The 17,583-nt window shown below is 40.2% G+C and overlaps 2 protein-coding genes across 3 annotated transcripts in view; both read right to left on the bottom strand.

The window, feature by feature from the left end:
- Nucleotides 1–4,536, bottom strand: part of fmn2a (formin 2a) — a 36,951-nt gene extending 32,415 nt beyond the window's left edge. Inside the window, exons 1-2 of the mRNA XM_058651181.1 lie at nucleotides 4,188–4,536; nucleotides 843–3,066 (exon numbers count right to left, since the gene is read on the bottom strand). Of these exons, the coding sequence (XP_058507164.1) occupies nucleotides 843–3,018 (2,176 nt within the window). The 5' untranslated portion in view covers nucleotides 3,019–3,066; nucleotides 4,188–4,536. The remainder of the gene's footprint in view (nucleotides 1–842; nucleotides 3,067–4,187) is intronic.
- A 1,543-nt stretch (nucleotides 4,537–6,079) lies between these two features.
- chrm3a (cholinergic receptor, muscarinic 3a) overlaps nucleotides 6,080–17,583 on the bottom strand; it is a 78,450-nt gene continuing 66,946 nt past the window's right edge. For both annotated transcript variants that reach the window (XM_058650755.1, XM_058650756.1), the window contains one exon: nucleotides 6,080–8,856. In XM_058650755.1, the coding sequence (XP_058506738.1) occupies nucleotides 6,882–8,856 (1,975 nt within the window). In that variant the 3' untranslated portion in view covers nucleotides 6,080–6,881. The remainder of the gene's footprint in view (nucleotides 8,857–17,583) is intronic.

Here is a 17,583-nt window from a genome sequence, read left to right as displayed (position 1 = left end):
ACTGAGATGTAAACCTGTCTAAGGGCTAAATCATTCTTTTGCTTCTCTCCCACTTCATTCACTGCTCTCTCGCTCAGACTGACCCCGAGATCACAGGTGCACTAAATCACATTTTCACACAAAAGACTTCAAATGGCGACGCATGAGTGTTTGACTCCAGCGAATAACCTAAACCTATTGATAAATATGGGGCAATTACTCACTGTGGCCTTTATTGAAATATTCACCTGTGCGTAAATCAGTGGCGACAGAAGGTGAATGAAGAGTTCATTATGGAAGTGATTACATCTTGAATACAGATGAAAATGAAAAATAATCACCATAGACGTTGGCCATTGACACTGTCAAGAACTGTGAATCAAAATACATAAACCTGCAATCATCTTCATTTATTTATTTGAATTTAATTCCTTTTTCTTATGATTTTATTCTTTCTTTGTATGTTTTTTTTTCTTTAGGGATTTCATCATTTTGATCCATGTACAGCAATTTATTCCATATAATGAATGTACATTAAAAAAAGTATGTATGTATAAATCATATGAAACAAATACAAAGTAAAGTAAATAGTCGTGGTGATAGTTTAGATTGATTCTGATCTAATCTGACAACTAAGAAAAAATAATGTTTTCTGTGGTTTCAGACAAAAGGCATTTATTTTGCTGAGGTTATGAGATAAACGATAAACCACTGATGACCACTAAGAAAACAATGACTTCCACAGGGTTATTCTACATAATCAGTGAAATCTACATCACAACCTCACTCAGTACTTAAAAAAAAAAAATGTCTACATACATGTAGTGACTGAGCTTCAGTTACCTGTTTCAACCAAGACTCACCTGAGAAGACATCCAGGTAAGGTACTGAAGTCGTGGAGTTCTGTCGGGCATAATGTGTCCTCCTGGAACCCAGTGTCCAGTAAGTCCCACTCTTCTCTGGTGTCTGCTCCGAGAAGGTGGCGGCACCACCTCGCCTTCCCCTCGGCTCGTCCAACTCTGTGGACGATTCTGCAGAACTTGTGAGCGGCCCAGCGAGGGAGCACGACCTCTGCTTTCGTCGTCTAAATCCCTGAGAACTGTTGGATTCCACTGAAGGGTCGGCGGCATCTGTTTTCCTGGGCACATGAGGGCTGGTCAGAGGGGAGCCAATTGGAGATGTGAGCTGTCTGGTGGTGGTCTTGACATAGGACGGGTGGACTAGTGGGTAGAGTTTGACAGTGGAGGGGGAGCTAGAGGATGCTCCTCTGGGTTGAGGACAAGGGGGGGTATCTGTTGTAAGCAGGTTAAAAGACAGACTACTCTTCCTCCTTTGCAGGGACAGGAAGTCCCGTCCCCCAGTTTCGTCTTCCTCCTTCTTTTCCACTGATAGGTCCGTGCTGCTTGCACTTTGGTGAGACCCAACCGGTCCCATCTCTGCCACAACAGGATCCAAGTGAACACGTGACATGTTTGAGTTCTTGCTCTGATTCTCTTGACACTGTTGGGGGTAAAACACCAGACTCTCCAAGTCGTCCTGAAGCTCCTCAGCGCTCTCATAGGAGGTTGTGGTTGTGGTTGTTGTATCAGGGAAGCTGTAAGTGCTGTTGGTCTTTGGAAGAAGGCTGCCACTGCTTGTCTCTGTATCTGGGCCTGAAGACGTCGGACCACTCTCACTCAGAGAACCTGGACCAGATGAGTTTCTTGTTGAAGGAAAATCACAGCTTTCTTTATACAATTTATCATCCATACTACTTAATCCCGGGCCAACACTTCCACGACCAACTTCATTATCCATATTAAACAGCTGGTGAAATGTTACCTTCTCAGGGACCTTTTGCTCTTTAGTCATTGAGCATTCTGGTAAACGGCCAGTTGACTGCACACCACCATCAGGCACACACTGGTCACGTATGGCCTGCTGGATGTCAGACAACAGGTCTTCATTGTCGGCTGCTGCAGAGTGAAAACTGTAAAGGTCAGCATCCGACCCAGAGCTCGTCTTCTGTCCAAACTCATCCACCATAGACTGGTGACTCTCTGCAGTTTGACAGCTCACATCTTCAACATCTGATATCATTCCCATCTCGTCCACTGACAGCCTCACCTCGGCACCGGGTTTGAGCTCTGCTTTGGCAGCGTGCGCCGATCCTCCATCTTCCAACATTTCATCCTTAGCCAGTGCCTTGGAAAAACTCTTCCTGATGCCAGAAAAAACTGAACCTTTTGACTCGGTCTTTGATTTCTTCTTACTGCTATGCTCTCCTCCTCCTTTATTTAACTTGCTGTGGGACTTTTTCGATTTTTTGTCCACTTCCCTCTCATCCGCCTCACCGTCACCGGAGACATCCCCACTTCCTCCAGCTTTCTTCTGCTTTGTCTCATGGTTCCCCATGTTCCTGAGCAGGCGTACACCCTTGGCTAACAGGCCATACTGCTGGGATCGAGGTTGGCTACGCTGGGTGTCCTCCTGGGGGGCGACTGACGCCGGTCCTCTGATGGGAGTACTTTCAAAGCTGCCCAATCCCCGTTGTCTGTCCACCACAGACAAATGCAGCTGTGATGCTGATGCTGCCTCCCCTGGCAATGATGATGCTGATGCTGGTGAAGATGAGAGGAGGAGGAGACTGGCACTGACAGCCGCGGGCTTGTTACCACTCTCTGCATGTCCCCCCCCCCTCGCCTGCACAGCCTCTGTCACTCTCTGATCCTTCATCTCTTTCTGCCCCTCCTTTCTATCCCCATCTGCTGCTGCACGCTCAGCTGTCTTGCATAACGGGCTGCTGGTCGAGCGAGCAAGCCGCTGACGCTCTGGAGTGTGCAGCTCTTGTTTATTTACACCTGAGAGGGGAATAAATTCTTCTACAATGTACAGTTGTTGTTGTTGTTGTTGCTGCTGCTGCTGCTGATGATGAGTAACGTGCTGTTGTTTGCGAAGAATGTTGGTCACACTGCTCTTCCTCCTTCCCATAAAGGTGGTCGTGAAAAAGCTCTCTTTCAGAAAGGGCACCTGGGTCTCTACGGTCTTGATCGTTTGCATCCTGACCACTGTGACTTCAGCCAGAGAGGAGGTGATCTACTTTACCGGCTGAAGTAAAAAGAAAAGAACAAGTTAATTCACCCTGACTGTTTTACTATTTCAGATTAACAGTTGCAGACAAAAGGCATTTTGTGTAGATGTTACAAGATAAAAGATAAAGGGCAAGTTGTCACAAGAAGTCATGTGTCCTCTGTTGCATGCCACATTTTTGTGTATAATGAATGAATATTACTTGTTTCTCTGTTACTGAAATTCTTAATAAAGGGTTTTCTCTCCTCACACTTTTATTAGTCCTTTAATTAACTACAATTTTTTTACTAACTTCATTTCTCAGACACAAACCTATTGACAAACGATCCAAAGTGAGACTAATGCGTGGCGACAACAGCAGAAGCACAGGGAAACTGTCGTTCTGATGTACAAGTTAATGTAGAACTTAAATATTACAATATTTAATATAACATTATTTGGTTTGATCAGAAAATTCAGTCAAACAGAGAGTCATGACTTTACTTCTCATTACAGAAAAATCATAAAATAACAAACATTTGTGGTTTCCCCTTTTTAAAAGGTAATTTTCTTCCTGTATGTAAACAGAATATCATTTTTGTATTCACATTTCATGAATTTCTAATTCATTTTTCAGATAAAACATCAATTCATTGACATAATAGTCATCAGATTTCATGGGAGTTAAACCCCTTAAATATAGATAAATTGTAAATATTGTAAATATCCATTTAAGTAATTACTCGACACCCATTTATATACAACAGAAAAACATTTATATAGAAATATCTGCTGGGATCATAATATACAACTGTGTATGTGTTGGTCTGCATGTAGAGTTGATTGATCCTTTTGGGTGTGGTACAGTCAAAATCAAGCTTTCCACCACTAACCAGTAAAATCACCACCTAACTCTTACCGGAACAATGTCAATGTATCGATTTTTTATAAATAATGAGTATAAAAATGAATGATTTTGTCATTGTTTGTGTTAGTCTGAAACACAAGCTTCCACAGACACAAGCTTTTTTTTGTACTTCAGAATGTGTCTTTTCTCGGTAACAATCTCTTAGCTTGAGTCAAAGTCACTGCAGTAACAGACACGTTAAATTAAACGTGAAATGAAGGAAAATAGACTGTCAAAAAATCAGTGTACTTGCCTGCCTGGTGGATTCTCCTCAGTGGTTCAGCACTGACTGGAGAAAACAACACAAATGGGCGTTTGTCTGTGCCTGTGAGCCGCTCCTTAGCCATGGGTCACATGAAGTCAGGTTTTTTCCTCATCACATGTCTGCTCTCTGTGGCCGCTCTTCCATTAGCTCTGTCTGACACTGCTCTAACAAACTTCATCAGGCCTCATTATGCAACAGTGCAGCACTCTTTATTCAGTTACTGCTTAAACTCTCACACTCAGTGCTGACATTATGGTTGTGGAGACAATATGAAGACAGAGAGTCACAAAAACACATTTAATCCCACACAGAATCAGTTGTTTTTTTTGCTACTTTTGGTTGAGTGGACCTCGGTGCCATCACTCCTGCAATCAGCAAATGTGTGCCAGCTGTGTCCTCCCAACAAAAGCTGTTACCCAGCATGCCTTTCACCTTGTTCTCTTGGGCAGGGGGTTTGAAGCTATCGCCACCACATGGACAAAACTGATCTTGTCTCTTCAGGTTTTTAATGTAACACAACAAATTCATCCAGGAGGAATTTTTAATTGTATTTTTTTTGGTTGTACTAACAAATGCAAGTTTAAATGTAATTTTTTTGTAATATATTATGTAATATTCTCTGTTAAGGTTAAAAGAAAATGAAAGAAAATGAATAATTCAACAAATTTATAACAAACAAAAGCAAAGCAAACATTCATGCTATGACTTGTGACATAAAAAACCCCAGGTCATTCTGTCCAAAAGTTTTTTGTTTGTTTATTGATTTAAAATATGAATACGGTCAGCGTACTTGAAATGTAACAAAATGTTTGTGTTCACCTTTATGGTATTTTTACATTCCCATAACATTCCAAATGCTTCAGTACAAAAATCTCTTATCCTTCGATGAAGAGCGCATTATGACACTGGAGCACACTGTCCACTAAGCAGACGTAATATCCACTGTTGACAGGGCATGGGGGGGATTTGTTTTTTAACATCTTCTTTAACCACCTCTGTGTAACCATTGTATCCAAGATAATCCCATTTAATCACTTTGCCAACTTTAATGATAAAGTTAATCTAATACATTGGAAATAAACAAAACAACAACAACAACAGAAAACCCTTTTAAAATAGGAATAACATAATGTGTATTATAAATAAAATATAATTCTCATCTAAGCTGGCCTCTTTATGTTGCTTTTTGTTGACGTTTGCCCATTTTCTCTAGAGAAAAATGATGTAATGTTGACCACAACCACTATCCATTCTATTTACAAATCAATGACTAAGTGTTTTATTTTAAAGAAGAAATATGTCACCGCTATGAAACCAAAAACAAATAATGACATAAAGATAAAACCTCTACCTTCAAAGCCTGTGGCCATTCTGTTAAATATCCCAAATATATATTTAAAAATCTAAAATTTGATAACTGCAAGCTTACTCATGAACGCAAACATCTTAAAATAATGCATAACAGCTGCACAATTATAAAAAAAAGCATTCTTGTTACATTGGCATTGTGAGAGTTGGACCAACTGTTTCCTGGAAAACAGGTCTTTCTTTTGCCACTAGAGGGTGCCGTTTCTCTACGATATGAAGGATGAGTGGCCTTTATCAAAGAGCTTCATGGATTTAAAAGACGGCGTTAAGTCTAAAACACACATCTTCATACATGGACATCTTAGTGTGTGCAACCATTCAATGTGTATCAAGTCAGAAATATCCAAATGTACACAAACAGAATACAATTTTTGTATAATCAATACTCTTGACATAAAACTGCAAGTACATAAAACACAACCAATGCACTTATTGTGTCCACCATAAAAACCACAACAATCACATTGAACACAACTGCGGTCCACTGACTGTAGTGCCACACGGAACATCAGAAGAATCGTTTTTCAGACTGGCTCAAAATTTCCGGAATATCGAGGAAAACCAAAGATGAATATCACAAAAATAACAATTTTCTGCCGACGAAAAAGTAAGGACACAGTTCAAGAACTCGTTATACTCCATAAGACATGAAAGCTATATTGATGTAGAAAGGCATTGAACATTGATTAAAAAATAAAATTAAAATAAAAAAACTGCCAGGGAAGAGGCTGGCAGATCAAATCAGTACAATGTCAACGCCTATGAACACAAAGTAATTTTGTCTTGGCTCTCAGTGACACATTACACATACATAGTTTTGTTTAAAATGCAAAACCACATTACAGGTTTAGCTACCCACAGAGAGAAGTGACAAGAAATGTGAATCCCAAATCCTGTGACAAAGATTTTCTGTTCCCTTGTGTCAACTGCACTTCAGTAATTCTCCTGCAATGCATTTTAAAGCCCTTTTCTATTATTTCCACTCCCATTCACTTTCTCTCAGCTGGATTAATGTGAAACGGTTCTCCGGGGTACAGGCAGGAGGGTTTCATCTCAGGATCTCACCTCGCGCAACCCTTCACACATAAACAACAGCTCCGCTAAACAGATGAACCAACACAGACATGACATCTGAAGACCACCACGTACAGTAGGACTGACTGCTGCATTTGACAAAGCCAGCAGAGAAACACATTAAGGATCATTAAGTAAAGAAACTCCACAGAAACAAATCTACATGGATGCTTCTTTCTTCCTTGTCCTGTGTTAAACCTTTTCAAATCACTTTACAAATCCATTCTAACGTCCCGTTCTTTACGTAGATTCCCTGGGAATCCTCCGGTGGAAGACCACTGAATGCCTCTCCTGGAACTGCTGCTTCCTCCTTTTCTTCTGGTCCCAGCGACACAACAGTATCATCTTAAATGTCGTACGGAAAGTCTTGTTGCACAAGGCGTAGCACATGGGGTTGACCGTGCTGTTGACGTAGCACAGCCAGTAACCGACTGCCCACAGCGTCTCTGGGATGCAGACATTGCAGAAGGCGTTGATTAGCACCATGATGTTGTAAGGTGTCCATGTGATGATGAAAGCAAAGAGGATGGCACTGAGAGTTTGAGCTGCCTTCTTCTCCTTCACTAAGGACATGCGCTTTCTCTTGGTTATCTGTGTCCGAGCTCGAGCTGCGAAGCGCTTTGCGAGAGCCGCCTCTTTAAAGGACATCGGGACAGAGGGGGATTTGGTGCTTGTGCTGGTAGTGGTACCGTCGGTGGCAGTGGTAGCACTTGTCTGGGATCCACCCAGAGAGCCTTGGTTGGACGTAGCCTGGATTCTTGGCATGGACTGCATCTTTCGTGAGGAGAAGCGTTGGTGGTAGCTATTTTCAGAATTGTTTTCTCCATCGGGAGTAGTGGTGGCAATGGTGTTGGCGTCGACTGTCGAAACACTGTCTCGATTATACTCTGCTCCCTTGAGCGGATCCTCCTCTGAGGCTGCATCCAGGTCCTCGCAGGAGGCGAGCTGGGAGTTGACAGCGGCCTTTATACCAGGGATGCTGAGAACAATCGAGAAAATAGCATGACTCTGGGAAATCATCTCTCTGCCCCCACAGTCCTCATCCTCTGAGGACCCAGAGTGGTCCAGTGAGGCTGCAGCGTCATTGTTGTTCCAGCTGTCACTGCTGCTCTGATCTGGATCACCGTCGCCTTGCCGTGAACTACCAGGTCTCCAAGAACGAACCCCAGGCCAGCAATGGAAGCGGCTGACTAGTTCTCGACATGTGCTCCTCCTCCTGGACAACCTAGTTAGCTCGTAGCTGTTGCAACTTCTAGAACTTCCTGTCTGATGGACAAACCGGGTCCTCTCACCCCCGCCGTTCGCATTTCTTCCTCCATTTCCACCACGAGCCCCCGAACCCTGCAATCCAGCTAACTCTTTAGAGCGATTCTGGGTCTCCTTGTAAATGCGCCAGTAGAGAACACTCATTATTGTCACTGGAAGATAGAAAGCTGCTATGGCTGTGCAGAAGGTGATTGTGGGCTCTGAGAAGAACTGAATGTAACATTGATCTGAGGGTACTGTCCTTTTGCCCTCAAAATATTGCCACAGCAGGATGGCTGGCGCCCACAGGACAAGAGACACAAACCAGGCGAGGCCGATCATGATCCCAGCTCGCTTTGTGGTCCGTTTGGCCCGGTAAGTCAACGGCCTGGTGATTGAAAAGTAACGGTCAAAGCTAATGACCAGTAAGTTCATAACTGATGCGTTGCTGGCTACGTAGTCTATAGCCAACCACAGGTCGCAGGCCCAGTTGCCCATGGCCCAGTAGCCCATCACGAGATAAGTTGTGTAGAGGTTCATGGAAATGACCCCAATGATGAGGTCAGCCACCGCCAAGCTCAGCAGGAAGTAGTTATTTACTGTCTTCAGCTGGCGATTCACCTTGAAAGACACCACTACCAGGACGTTGCCGATGATGGTGACAAGAGATAACATTCCTGTGAGCAGGACAATGAGGACCACCTGCCACACGGGGTGGCCACCCGCGGAATTGAGGGCCGCAGTTCTGTTCCCATTTTGGGATTCTAAAGTGAGGTTCAGCAGTTTGCTTGTGGAAGATGAATTATCATCCAGGGTGTTTACAGGAAAAAACCAGGGGTCTCCTCCTGTTTCTCCTTGGTATAGAGCATTTGACTGTGGGTACGTTCCAGCCACTGGTGATGAGGGGTTTGCAGTGAGGAAGAGACCAGGGTCTGTGCTGTTGGAGCTCATTTTTATGTCCTGGCATATTCTAAAGAGAGAGAGACAGAAAAACAGGTCGATTAGATAAAAGGGACAGAGAGGGAGAGGAAACAGGGGGAAAGTATGGCAGAGAAGATGAAATGGACGAATACAAGACTTCCCCCATTTCCATTGATGTCCAGTAGGTGGAGCTAGAAACCTAGTCTTTTATGCTCAGTGTCTGAAAAGGCTGAAATGATGTTTTGAGTCTAATTTGTCTTTCCTGTTAAACAATTGCTTCTTTTTTTTTTTTACTTACATTTGCAAACGATATGTTTGCTCACAGAAAATACATTTAATAAACCATTTATTAAATTACGACTGTTTTGTTGCTTAATCTAAAATAGAATCATGACAGCAAATAGCTTGTATATGCAGTTACAGAACACTTTCATACAAAAGTGAAACAGCGCATGGAAAAAAGAGAGCATGACAAATGTAGGGTTTAACAATGGAGGGAGAGAGAGCACCATATAACCTTTATTCTGGCATTTCTACCTGTCTGAAAACAGGCTTTGTGTCAGTTTCATCATGCAAATTCATGGAGCATAGTAATTAGTCACCAGAGTTTATCTGATTTTTCATAAGTAAAGGTTGAAGGCATTTCTTTTTCGAGAGGGAAATTTATGCAGACACAAAAGCCTACTGGTTTCTCACACACACACACTGAGCTATGACGAGTACGACTGCTGTTTGATTGGGAATCACTTCACAACTGAAATGCAAACAGTAAAAAGGCAGATCCTGCTGTTTCTGTCAAAGCAGTTCAGAATTAGTGGAAAATCAGATGCAGCGCTGTCATTTGTAATGAAGCATATCCTCTCAATTTCAGTGCTTTTTCATGCATTTATTCTGGAATGCATTTCCTCAGGTCACTCAAGGTCACTGTACAAAGGGACAAGATAAAAAAAAAGCAGTCAAATAGTAAAAACCTAATAAATCATATTAATAAAACAGCAGTAACAAAAAGGGCAACAGTGAGGTCATTCCAGTCCCAGGAATAAAGTGATTGCCTGTCTGAAAAGGTGAGCTTTGAGGTGGGATTTGAAAGAGGTAAAAGAATTGGACTGTTTTATGTCCTGTGGCAGAGAGTTCCAGGACATTCTTTGGTCCTTTTATGGTTAAAATAAGCAAAAATGTTGAGGTTTCGGTGATTGTAAATGTTTCTGTACTAAACCATCATGTATAAAGCAAAACTGAACTGTATACAACAGAAAAATTAATATGATCTTACTCAATTTTACTCAATTATCCTAACAAACACATGTATTTGCAGCCAGAGCAATTCCATATTTCATCCCATGGGGAAAGGTATTTGAAGCACGAGTGCTGCACCTGTGCCTTTACAGAATCTCTGACCTCCCACAGAGCTGTTAAAGAACCCCAGTAGCCAACAGCAACTCACAAGTGTTTGTGACACTGAGTGCACACTGAAATGACTCCCCGCAGACACCTATCACTGCATCCATGCACATTATGTGCATGGGTAGCTCTCATGTTCGGTCACATATAAATAACATTCATGTTCTATTTCTCTTTTTTAATGTTTATGCACAGTTAGTCATAGACACGGCACAGTTTGTGCAAAACAAAGCCAAAAGTAGATAAATACTAAAGAAAAATGAAAGCCCCAAAGTGAGTCTTAAGCATCGGTGCCAGTGAGAACAAAGAAGAAAGTCATGATACATAGCAGACTTTATTTAAACAAAGTTTACCTTACATTTTCATCAAAGCAATTCCCTCTGAGCACTGTGAGACGACATTGTGCTGTGAGTGAGTGTTGAGAATCATTTTTTCTTTTTGGTCCACATGGGCAAAATATGTCTCTGACTTCAAGGCATTATAAAGTATGGGAAACAATATTTAATCCACCTTGACTTGCTATAATTTAGAAAAACTAATAATAAAGTTTCTGAAGGGAACAGTCAGACCAATATTGCCTGAGGAATAGAGTCCAACGCTTGCACAACAGAGTGGAAAACACTGGATATCAAGGCAAAGTATCATTCATAGTTTATTTCAAGAGCGACAGGTTAATCAGTCATGAGCACAAGGTCAGGAATCCCTTACACACAGAGGTTAACAGGGTGCAACGCAACTGCATGACAATAAAGACGGTTTCTGTTCCACTGATTGGAAAGAAACGACACATTTTTTAAGGATTGTCTATGCACATGTGCAGTATACACTGTCTACGTGTCCACACTGTGTTTATTCAAGATCCATTTTCCATGCAAAAATATTGACTTAAACCGCAGCAAAAATATTTATACGTGGAACAAATAAGCCTCACTTTTGCCTCACGCTGCCATGATTAACTACCATAAAATTGATATCTGTAATCCCCTGGGAGCAGAGACTCACTGCACAACACAGGGAGAGTGGTTTTGTACTGTTATTTTCCCTAAAATTGAACTGAGGAAGCCTCTTTAGATAATAAATATATATATATATATATATATATATAAATATATATGTTTATATGTATATATAATATGCTGCAAATGACAACATCCTTTTTCAACATGGGTGGTCTAGCTAGCCCTGAGACCAGCAGCTGTGACAACAGTGAAGCTCTACGAGCGTCTAATCTCTACAAGACCCCGTCTTAAGTTAGACTCCCAGGCACGTATGGAGGTGATTGAGTCTGGTAACGGATCGATACTCGTTTACTGTGTTGAAACACATCGGCGTTCCCTGACGTTTTCAAGCATTCGCTCCCTGTGTGGTTGGCCATAGCAATTCAAGTTAGGTGCAAGTATCCATCTCAATGATTCGGTGACAAAACCCTCGGCCATTTCAGGTTTCTATTTTCAGCAAATAACCGAACAGTAGTGATACAATCAATTATATCATGTTGGCAATAAAGGTAAAAGCTATAAATTGAGGTTTAGGTCACTTTGGCAACCTCCTGAACAAGATACAAGAGTTCTGTTCTTCTGTTTTTTTTTTACTGAAGGTTTATTTTTTTTCTTCTTACTGTTCAATGTGTGAGAATTGGTGACATTTATTGGTGAGACACAAACCGAGGACTCCTCACTGTGGTGACCTTTGCATACTGGGGGAGTTTGCTCCCACTGCAAATGCGAAATGCATGCTCTGGCTGCTCTGGCTGTTCAAGTCTGCTGAAGAAACATGCCAGGATGAGATGGCAGCCGAGGAAAATCAAAGGATTTTATATTTAAAGTAATTATAAAAATTGATACGGTGAAATATTGTGATTTTTTTACAGGGCAAAGAATCTTTTTTTTTGCATACCATTTTTTACTAATTACTTTTTGTGGATTAGCATAAAAAATGTATTGAGTTAATTCATTTCAGTCCACTAGATGGTGCCAAGTGCTCTCTCTCACTGGAGCTGTGGCGTGATATGATTTCGAAAATACTCGCAATATCACTATAATATCTTTTCGTAGTGTCTCTGGCGATTCCCACCACTATTACACACTTTCTATTCTATTCTATACAAACACATTTAGGGGTAGCATATTCAATTTCTGCGAAAAAAACAAAACATTACACACTAGATCTTTTTAAAGCTTCAAGTGGTTCATTGATCTCTAGCCATTCACGTTTCAGATGATGACATCTGGAGGCAGGCAGGGGTTTATAGGGGTTTAAGGCTATAATAAAGCACTAGTGTAACAACATCTTCAGCAAAAGCAGCTGGAACATAATTGCGGTCACTGCCAAACAAAACAGAAACTGGACCCAACCGCAGTAAACAAACAACAGGCTGCCTGTTCAAGATGAAACAAACAAATTGGACTGACAATACTAGTGTAGTGAAGCGCTGGCATTTCAGAGAGTACATCTCCACACTAACTGCATACATATTGAGTCAATCCAGCCGATGCAAGCACTGACTTTATGATTGTCATCTCTGACTTGGCAGCACTGCATTGTCACGCAATATTCAGATTTGCTGCCAAGAGGCAGGAGAAAGTGAGTGAGGAAGAGAGAGAGGGGTTTCACACAGTAATACACTGACCATGCATTAAAAAGAGACAACATCGAGTAACTATATATCCTTTTAAAACCTAGCAACATAATATGCTGCCACAGTTTTGCACAACTTCAGCAGACACTTCACTATGTCATCGGCAAAAACACCCCAGGGGGAAATAAAAATCAAAGAAAATATGAAACAATCGACCACGTCATGTCAGTAAAGTCTCTGCCGCCCTCCAACGTTGGCACTTTTGAGAGCCGAGCGATATAAAGCACCACATTCACATCTAATCCATATCGTAATTTGTGATCAAAGGTGTGAGCCAGATATATTCCAGGGTGAAATGTGATCGGGGCGAGTTGTGCCTGCGATGCTGCTTCGGCAGTTATCGATTTGATCTATTGAGCGACGCAACCTTGATGTTGGTAAGCAAAACTGTAGAGTAGATCACCTCTGACCCACTTTCAAAGCTTATAGCACCAGAGTGAAAACCAGCAGCAGTAACTTCTAAAAACAGACTTTCATCTGGTGAGGCATCATTTCACTATTTTTTAAACCAAAGCTCTTTATGGTTACAATGAATCAATGAATGAAATTATTTAAAATTAATTAAATCCTGTTGTAAAAACAGTCTTGACATTAACACAGGCACCGATAATAGACAATAAGGTGGTTAATTAGGCTATTAATATGGTTACTAATTATCTTTTCCTTTAGTTTTTTTCTTGTGTAACGGCATGTAAAGATGTGAGAGGTGGCAAAAGTAGACATTTTAAATGAATGTACCCATTTAATAATCCATTTCATTCTCCATTACTCTAGCAATCAAAACCCTAAGGCGTAACTTTTAAACACACAAATGTCAAATGTTACTTTCAAACTGTGCTCTGTGTCTCCTCGTCGCTGCACAGAGGAAGTGATTTGTTTCATGTCAAGACAGATGGACAGAAAAAGCAACTGATAAAGTAAGTGGACAAAGTAAGTGGACAAGTATGACTGAAAACCAGAGGTGGAAAGTAATGAATTACCATGTACTTGCATTACTGTAATTGAGTAGGGTTTTTTTTATTTGCAATTTTATTTTTTACTTAAGCATGTTTTTTTTTAGCAGCACTGTACTTTGCTATATTTTAGATCACATCCATTACTGAGTAAAATTAAAAAAAAAAAAACGTTGGCATTGAACGATGAGGACAGGTGAATAGGTGTTGATTAAGGGGCCTGGTTGAGTGAGAAAGTTAAAGCATGTGTGACCTTTGACCCATTTTGACTGATTCATTATGTTTTAACACATTTTATTTTGCCAGCACTTTAATTTGTAAAAGTTTGGCTTTAATTAAAAAGAACTAATGTGAGATTTGTGTCCCTTTGTCCTTCTTGCACGACACAAGAAAGAACCTTGTTCAAAAAGTACATTTTAAACAAGCTACTTTTTTTTTACTTTAACTTGAGTACATTTTTATACCAGTACTTTTACTTGTACTTAAGTAAAATGTTATCAAAATAGTGGTACTTTTACTTGAGTAGAAGATGTTCAGTACTCTTTCCACCTCTGTTGAAAACACAAAAAGCGCAAAGAAGACTCAGTCAGTCTGATAGTATTGCTTGACAGAGCTTGTTTTAGATGAATGATGCAGCGTAGAAATAATGTCACACAGTTTCTTCTCCCAAAGACCAAACAGAGGCAGAGTAATTACATCAACAACAACATAAAAACCACCAAAAGTCACGCACCGCCACTTTAAATCGGGGAAAAAAAGGATAACATAGTGAAGTCGTGCTGAGCCTGTCCTTCATAAAAGAGCGATTTTTTTATCTGCTGCTCACAGTGAGCTTAATCTACCACGAGCTGGTGATGATGGGGCGGCTGCCAGAAGATGGTGGCATGAGTTGTGAATTACACCGCGAGGCCATCTGTCAGGTACTTACTGCTGAAGGAGAACAAGTTAGTGTCGTTAACTGTGGGCCAGGAAATTGGACTTGATGGGAGTCGATGAGGGACGCACCCGAGTAAAGTCCTGCAGTTGTGTTATTGTGCGAGGACTTTCACACAAACCTGCAGATGATGACACAGCTAACAAAGCACGTGTGTGTCATCAGGGAGAAATATAACTCAGCAAAAGGTACTTTGGAGGACAAGTAATCACCGGTGGAGCCACAAGCTTCAAATCAGCATGGCAACAAAACTGACGCCATCAAAGTGGAAGGGGTCGACTGAGGGCGGGCAAGTGATGAACCGCAAACTTCATAAGAGGTTAGAGGAGAAAATGACAAATGGGTACAGATAGTTAGTTAGTCATTATCTAAATAAATAAACAATAAAAATAACCTTTAGTACTGTAAGTGCTTTCAATCTCTGTGTTTCTGTCACCAGTTCAATCTTGTTTCTCTTCTTCTTTATGCATTTAAATGTTTTCAACTGAATCTTGTATTTTAATAAATCGACCTATTATAATTATTTACTACTTTTATACACTTGTATTCTTCTTAGAAGGCTGTTTCACCCATTTTTCCACCCCACTTGGTCAAATGAATAAACTTATAACAATTACAATGCTGCTGTGTTTGTTTAATTCACATTCTATTAGAGAGTTTTATTTGATTTTTTTTCAGATCTGTTACTCATAAAACTTGTTATAATTGACAGAAACAAAGTGAAGAGGGCTTTTATTTTCTTTGAAGGCAGTCACTTTTTGTCAGTTTTTATTTTTATTTTTTTTTTATCCCAACTTCCTCTTGTTGTTGTGGGGATGAGACACGTCTCTCAGATCCACTATCTGATGATCAAACAACACATTCATCTCTGGATATTAGTAAAAAAAACAAACAAAAAAAACCTGCATATATTTTGGGTGAAGTGGATCTTTAATTTTAAACCCAATAATGTTATTTTTTCTTCTGTTGTAGATGATGATTATCTATTAAAGTGTTCTTAGATGTCTTGAAAGGTGCTTCAAATAATATTATTATTATTATTCCTCTTGTGCTTTTGTTATGGATTGTATTGTATTTTAAAACTTTGTATTGTTTTCTTTATTAAATGTGTCCGTGCAGCAGTACAGTATAAGAGTCATAAATAAAACTGCCTTCAAGTATAATGCTTTCAGATTTTCATTAAATACACACTTTTTTTATTGTATTTCCTCCACACTAACCACTCAATGTATTCACATCCAGTAATTACATCACTATATAGTGGTTTCCAGTGGCTGTGGTGAAGTCTGCCTTCCTCTCCCTGAAGTGAAATTCAATTCACGTATATGTGAATTGAATGTGTAATGCAGCAGTACTGATATCAGCCTCGCTGCAGCCACACAGCTCTATGAAGTTACTGCTAATGTGAAACAGCGTTGCCTACTGTTGGGCTGACGGCGCGTACCTTTTTCTGACAGTGGATCTCTTCTAAATATAGCGGGGGGGGGGGGGGGGGGGACGGAACAAGAGGTGGGCTGTTCAGTGGCGAGCTTCAGGTGACAGGCTCCACACCTCTAACTCCTTAACAAGACAGCCTACTCGTTTTGTTGTCATCATGTCATGTGAAGAACAAAGGCTTATCACTAAGTTAGTTCTTTATTAAAACTCATTTTAATCACTTTTTTTTGTCTGCACTGCACTTTACACCATCAGCTTTTAAAGTTGTGTTTCAGCTGAAAGAGTATTTGCTGCCACAAAGATTCTGGGACCTGTGCTATTATAAAACACATGCTGTCAGCATGTGTTTTTATTCTGAAAGTTTCAGGTAACTTGCTCCTTCCCCTTATGTTTTTCCCGCCATTCTGATCGTCTTCCCCGCCTTCCCCGACACCTGTTACCCATTACCGTGTATATAATGGTCTGCGTCTCCCTTTGTCTGTTGCCAGCGAGAACCAGCGTAACCCCCCTCCATGCCCATCTCGTCAGGTTTTGTACTTTTGTTTGATAGTAGTTTTTCCCTCGTTTATGAATCGATTACTAAATGAATCGACAACTATTTTGATCATCGATTTTCGGTTCAAAGCTTTTTTCATGATTAAAACAAGATTTCCGATAGTTTAAGCTTCTTAAATGTGAGTATTTTCTTCATTTCTTTGCTCTGGATAACAAAGAAATCATTAAAAGTCAATCATTTTGGTTTGTGGACAAAACAAGACATTTGAGAACATCATAATTTCCAGGTTTGACAAACACCGATCAACATTTTTTAAGGATTTCTGATATTTTATGGACCAAACGATTCATCGACTAATCGAGAAAATAATCGACAGATTAATCAATTATGAAAATAATCGTTAGTTGCAGCTCTAATGTGCTCTTTCAGTTGTGACACAATAACGTATTAAAGGATTACTAACTTTAATGATGGGATTTTATTCTTTTATTGATATAATGCATATATTGACTATAACTTTTTTTATAACTCGTTTTTTCGGCTTGTGCAAAATGATTGATACAATTTTTACTGTTAAATGTCACTTAATTATCCATAAACATAAAATCTTTAAAACATAAAATCAATACAATAATAATAAAAAAAGTAAAACAGTAAAAGAGTGACATCATAGAAGAGTAAAATTGCAAAAACTATATAGAAGAGTCCTGGTTGACTATTTTTATCCTGAAGTGAAGGCCAGGGAGAAGAGGTGTTTTTAAAGTGATTTAAAAATGTTCCATGTGGGAGCAGATTTAATTTCCACGGGCAACCCTTTCCAAAGTTTAGGGGGCACAAGGAAGGATGACGATACATCACCAAATCCATATTTGAACCCACCCTTAATCGCGAATTGACTATTTGAATAATCCACACTC

Source organism: Solea solea, chromosome 15 (genome assembly GCF_958295425.1).
Source record: "Solea solea chromosome 15, fSolSol10.1, whole genome shotgun sequence".
In the NCBI taxonomy this organism is placed as follows: domain Eukaryota; kingdom Metazoa; phylum Chordata; class Actinopteri; order Pleuronectiformes; family Soleidae; genus Solea; species Solea solea.
The sequence above is the reverse complement of the archived record's forward strand: the minus strand, read 5'-3'. Positions and strand labels throughout refer to the sequence as shown.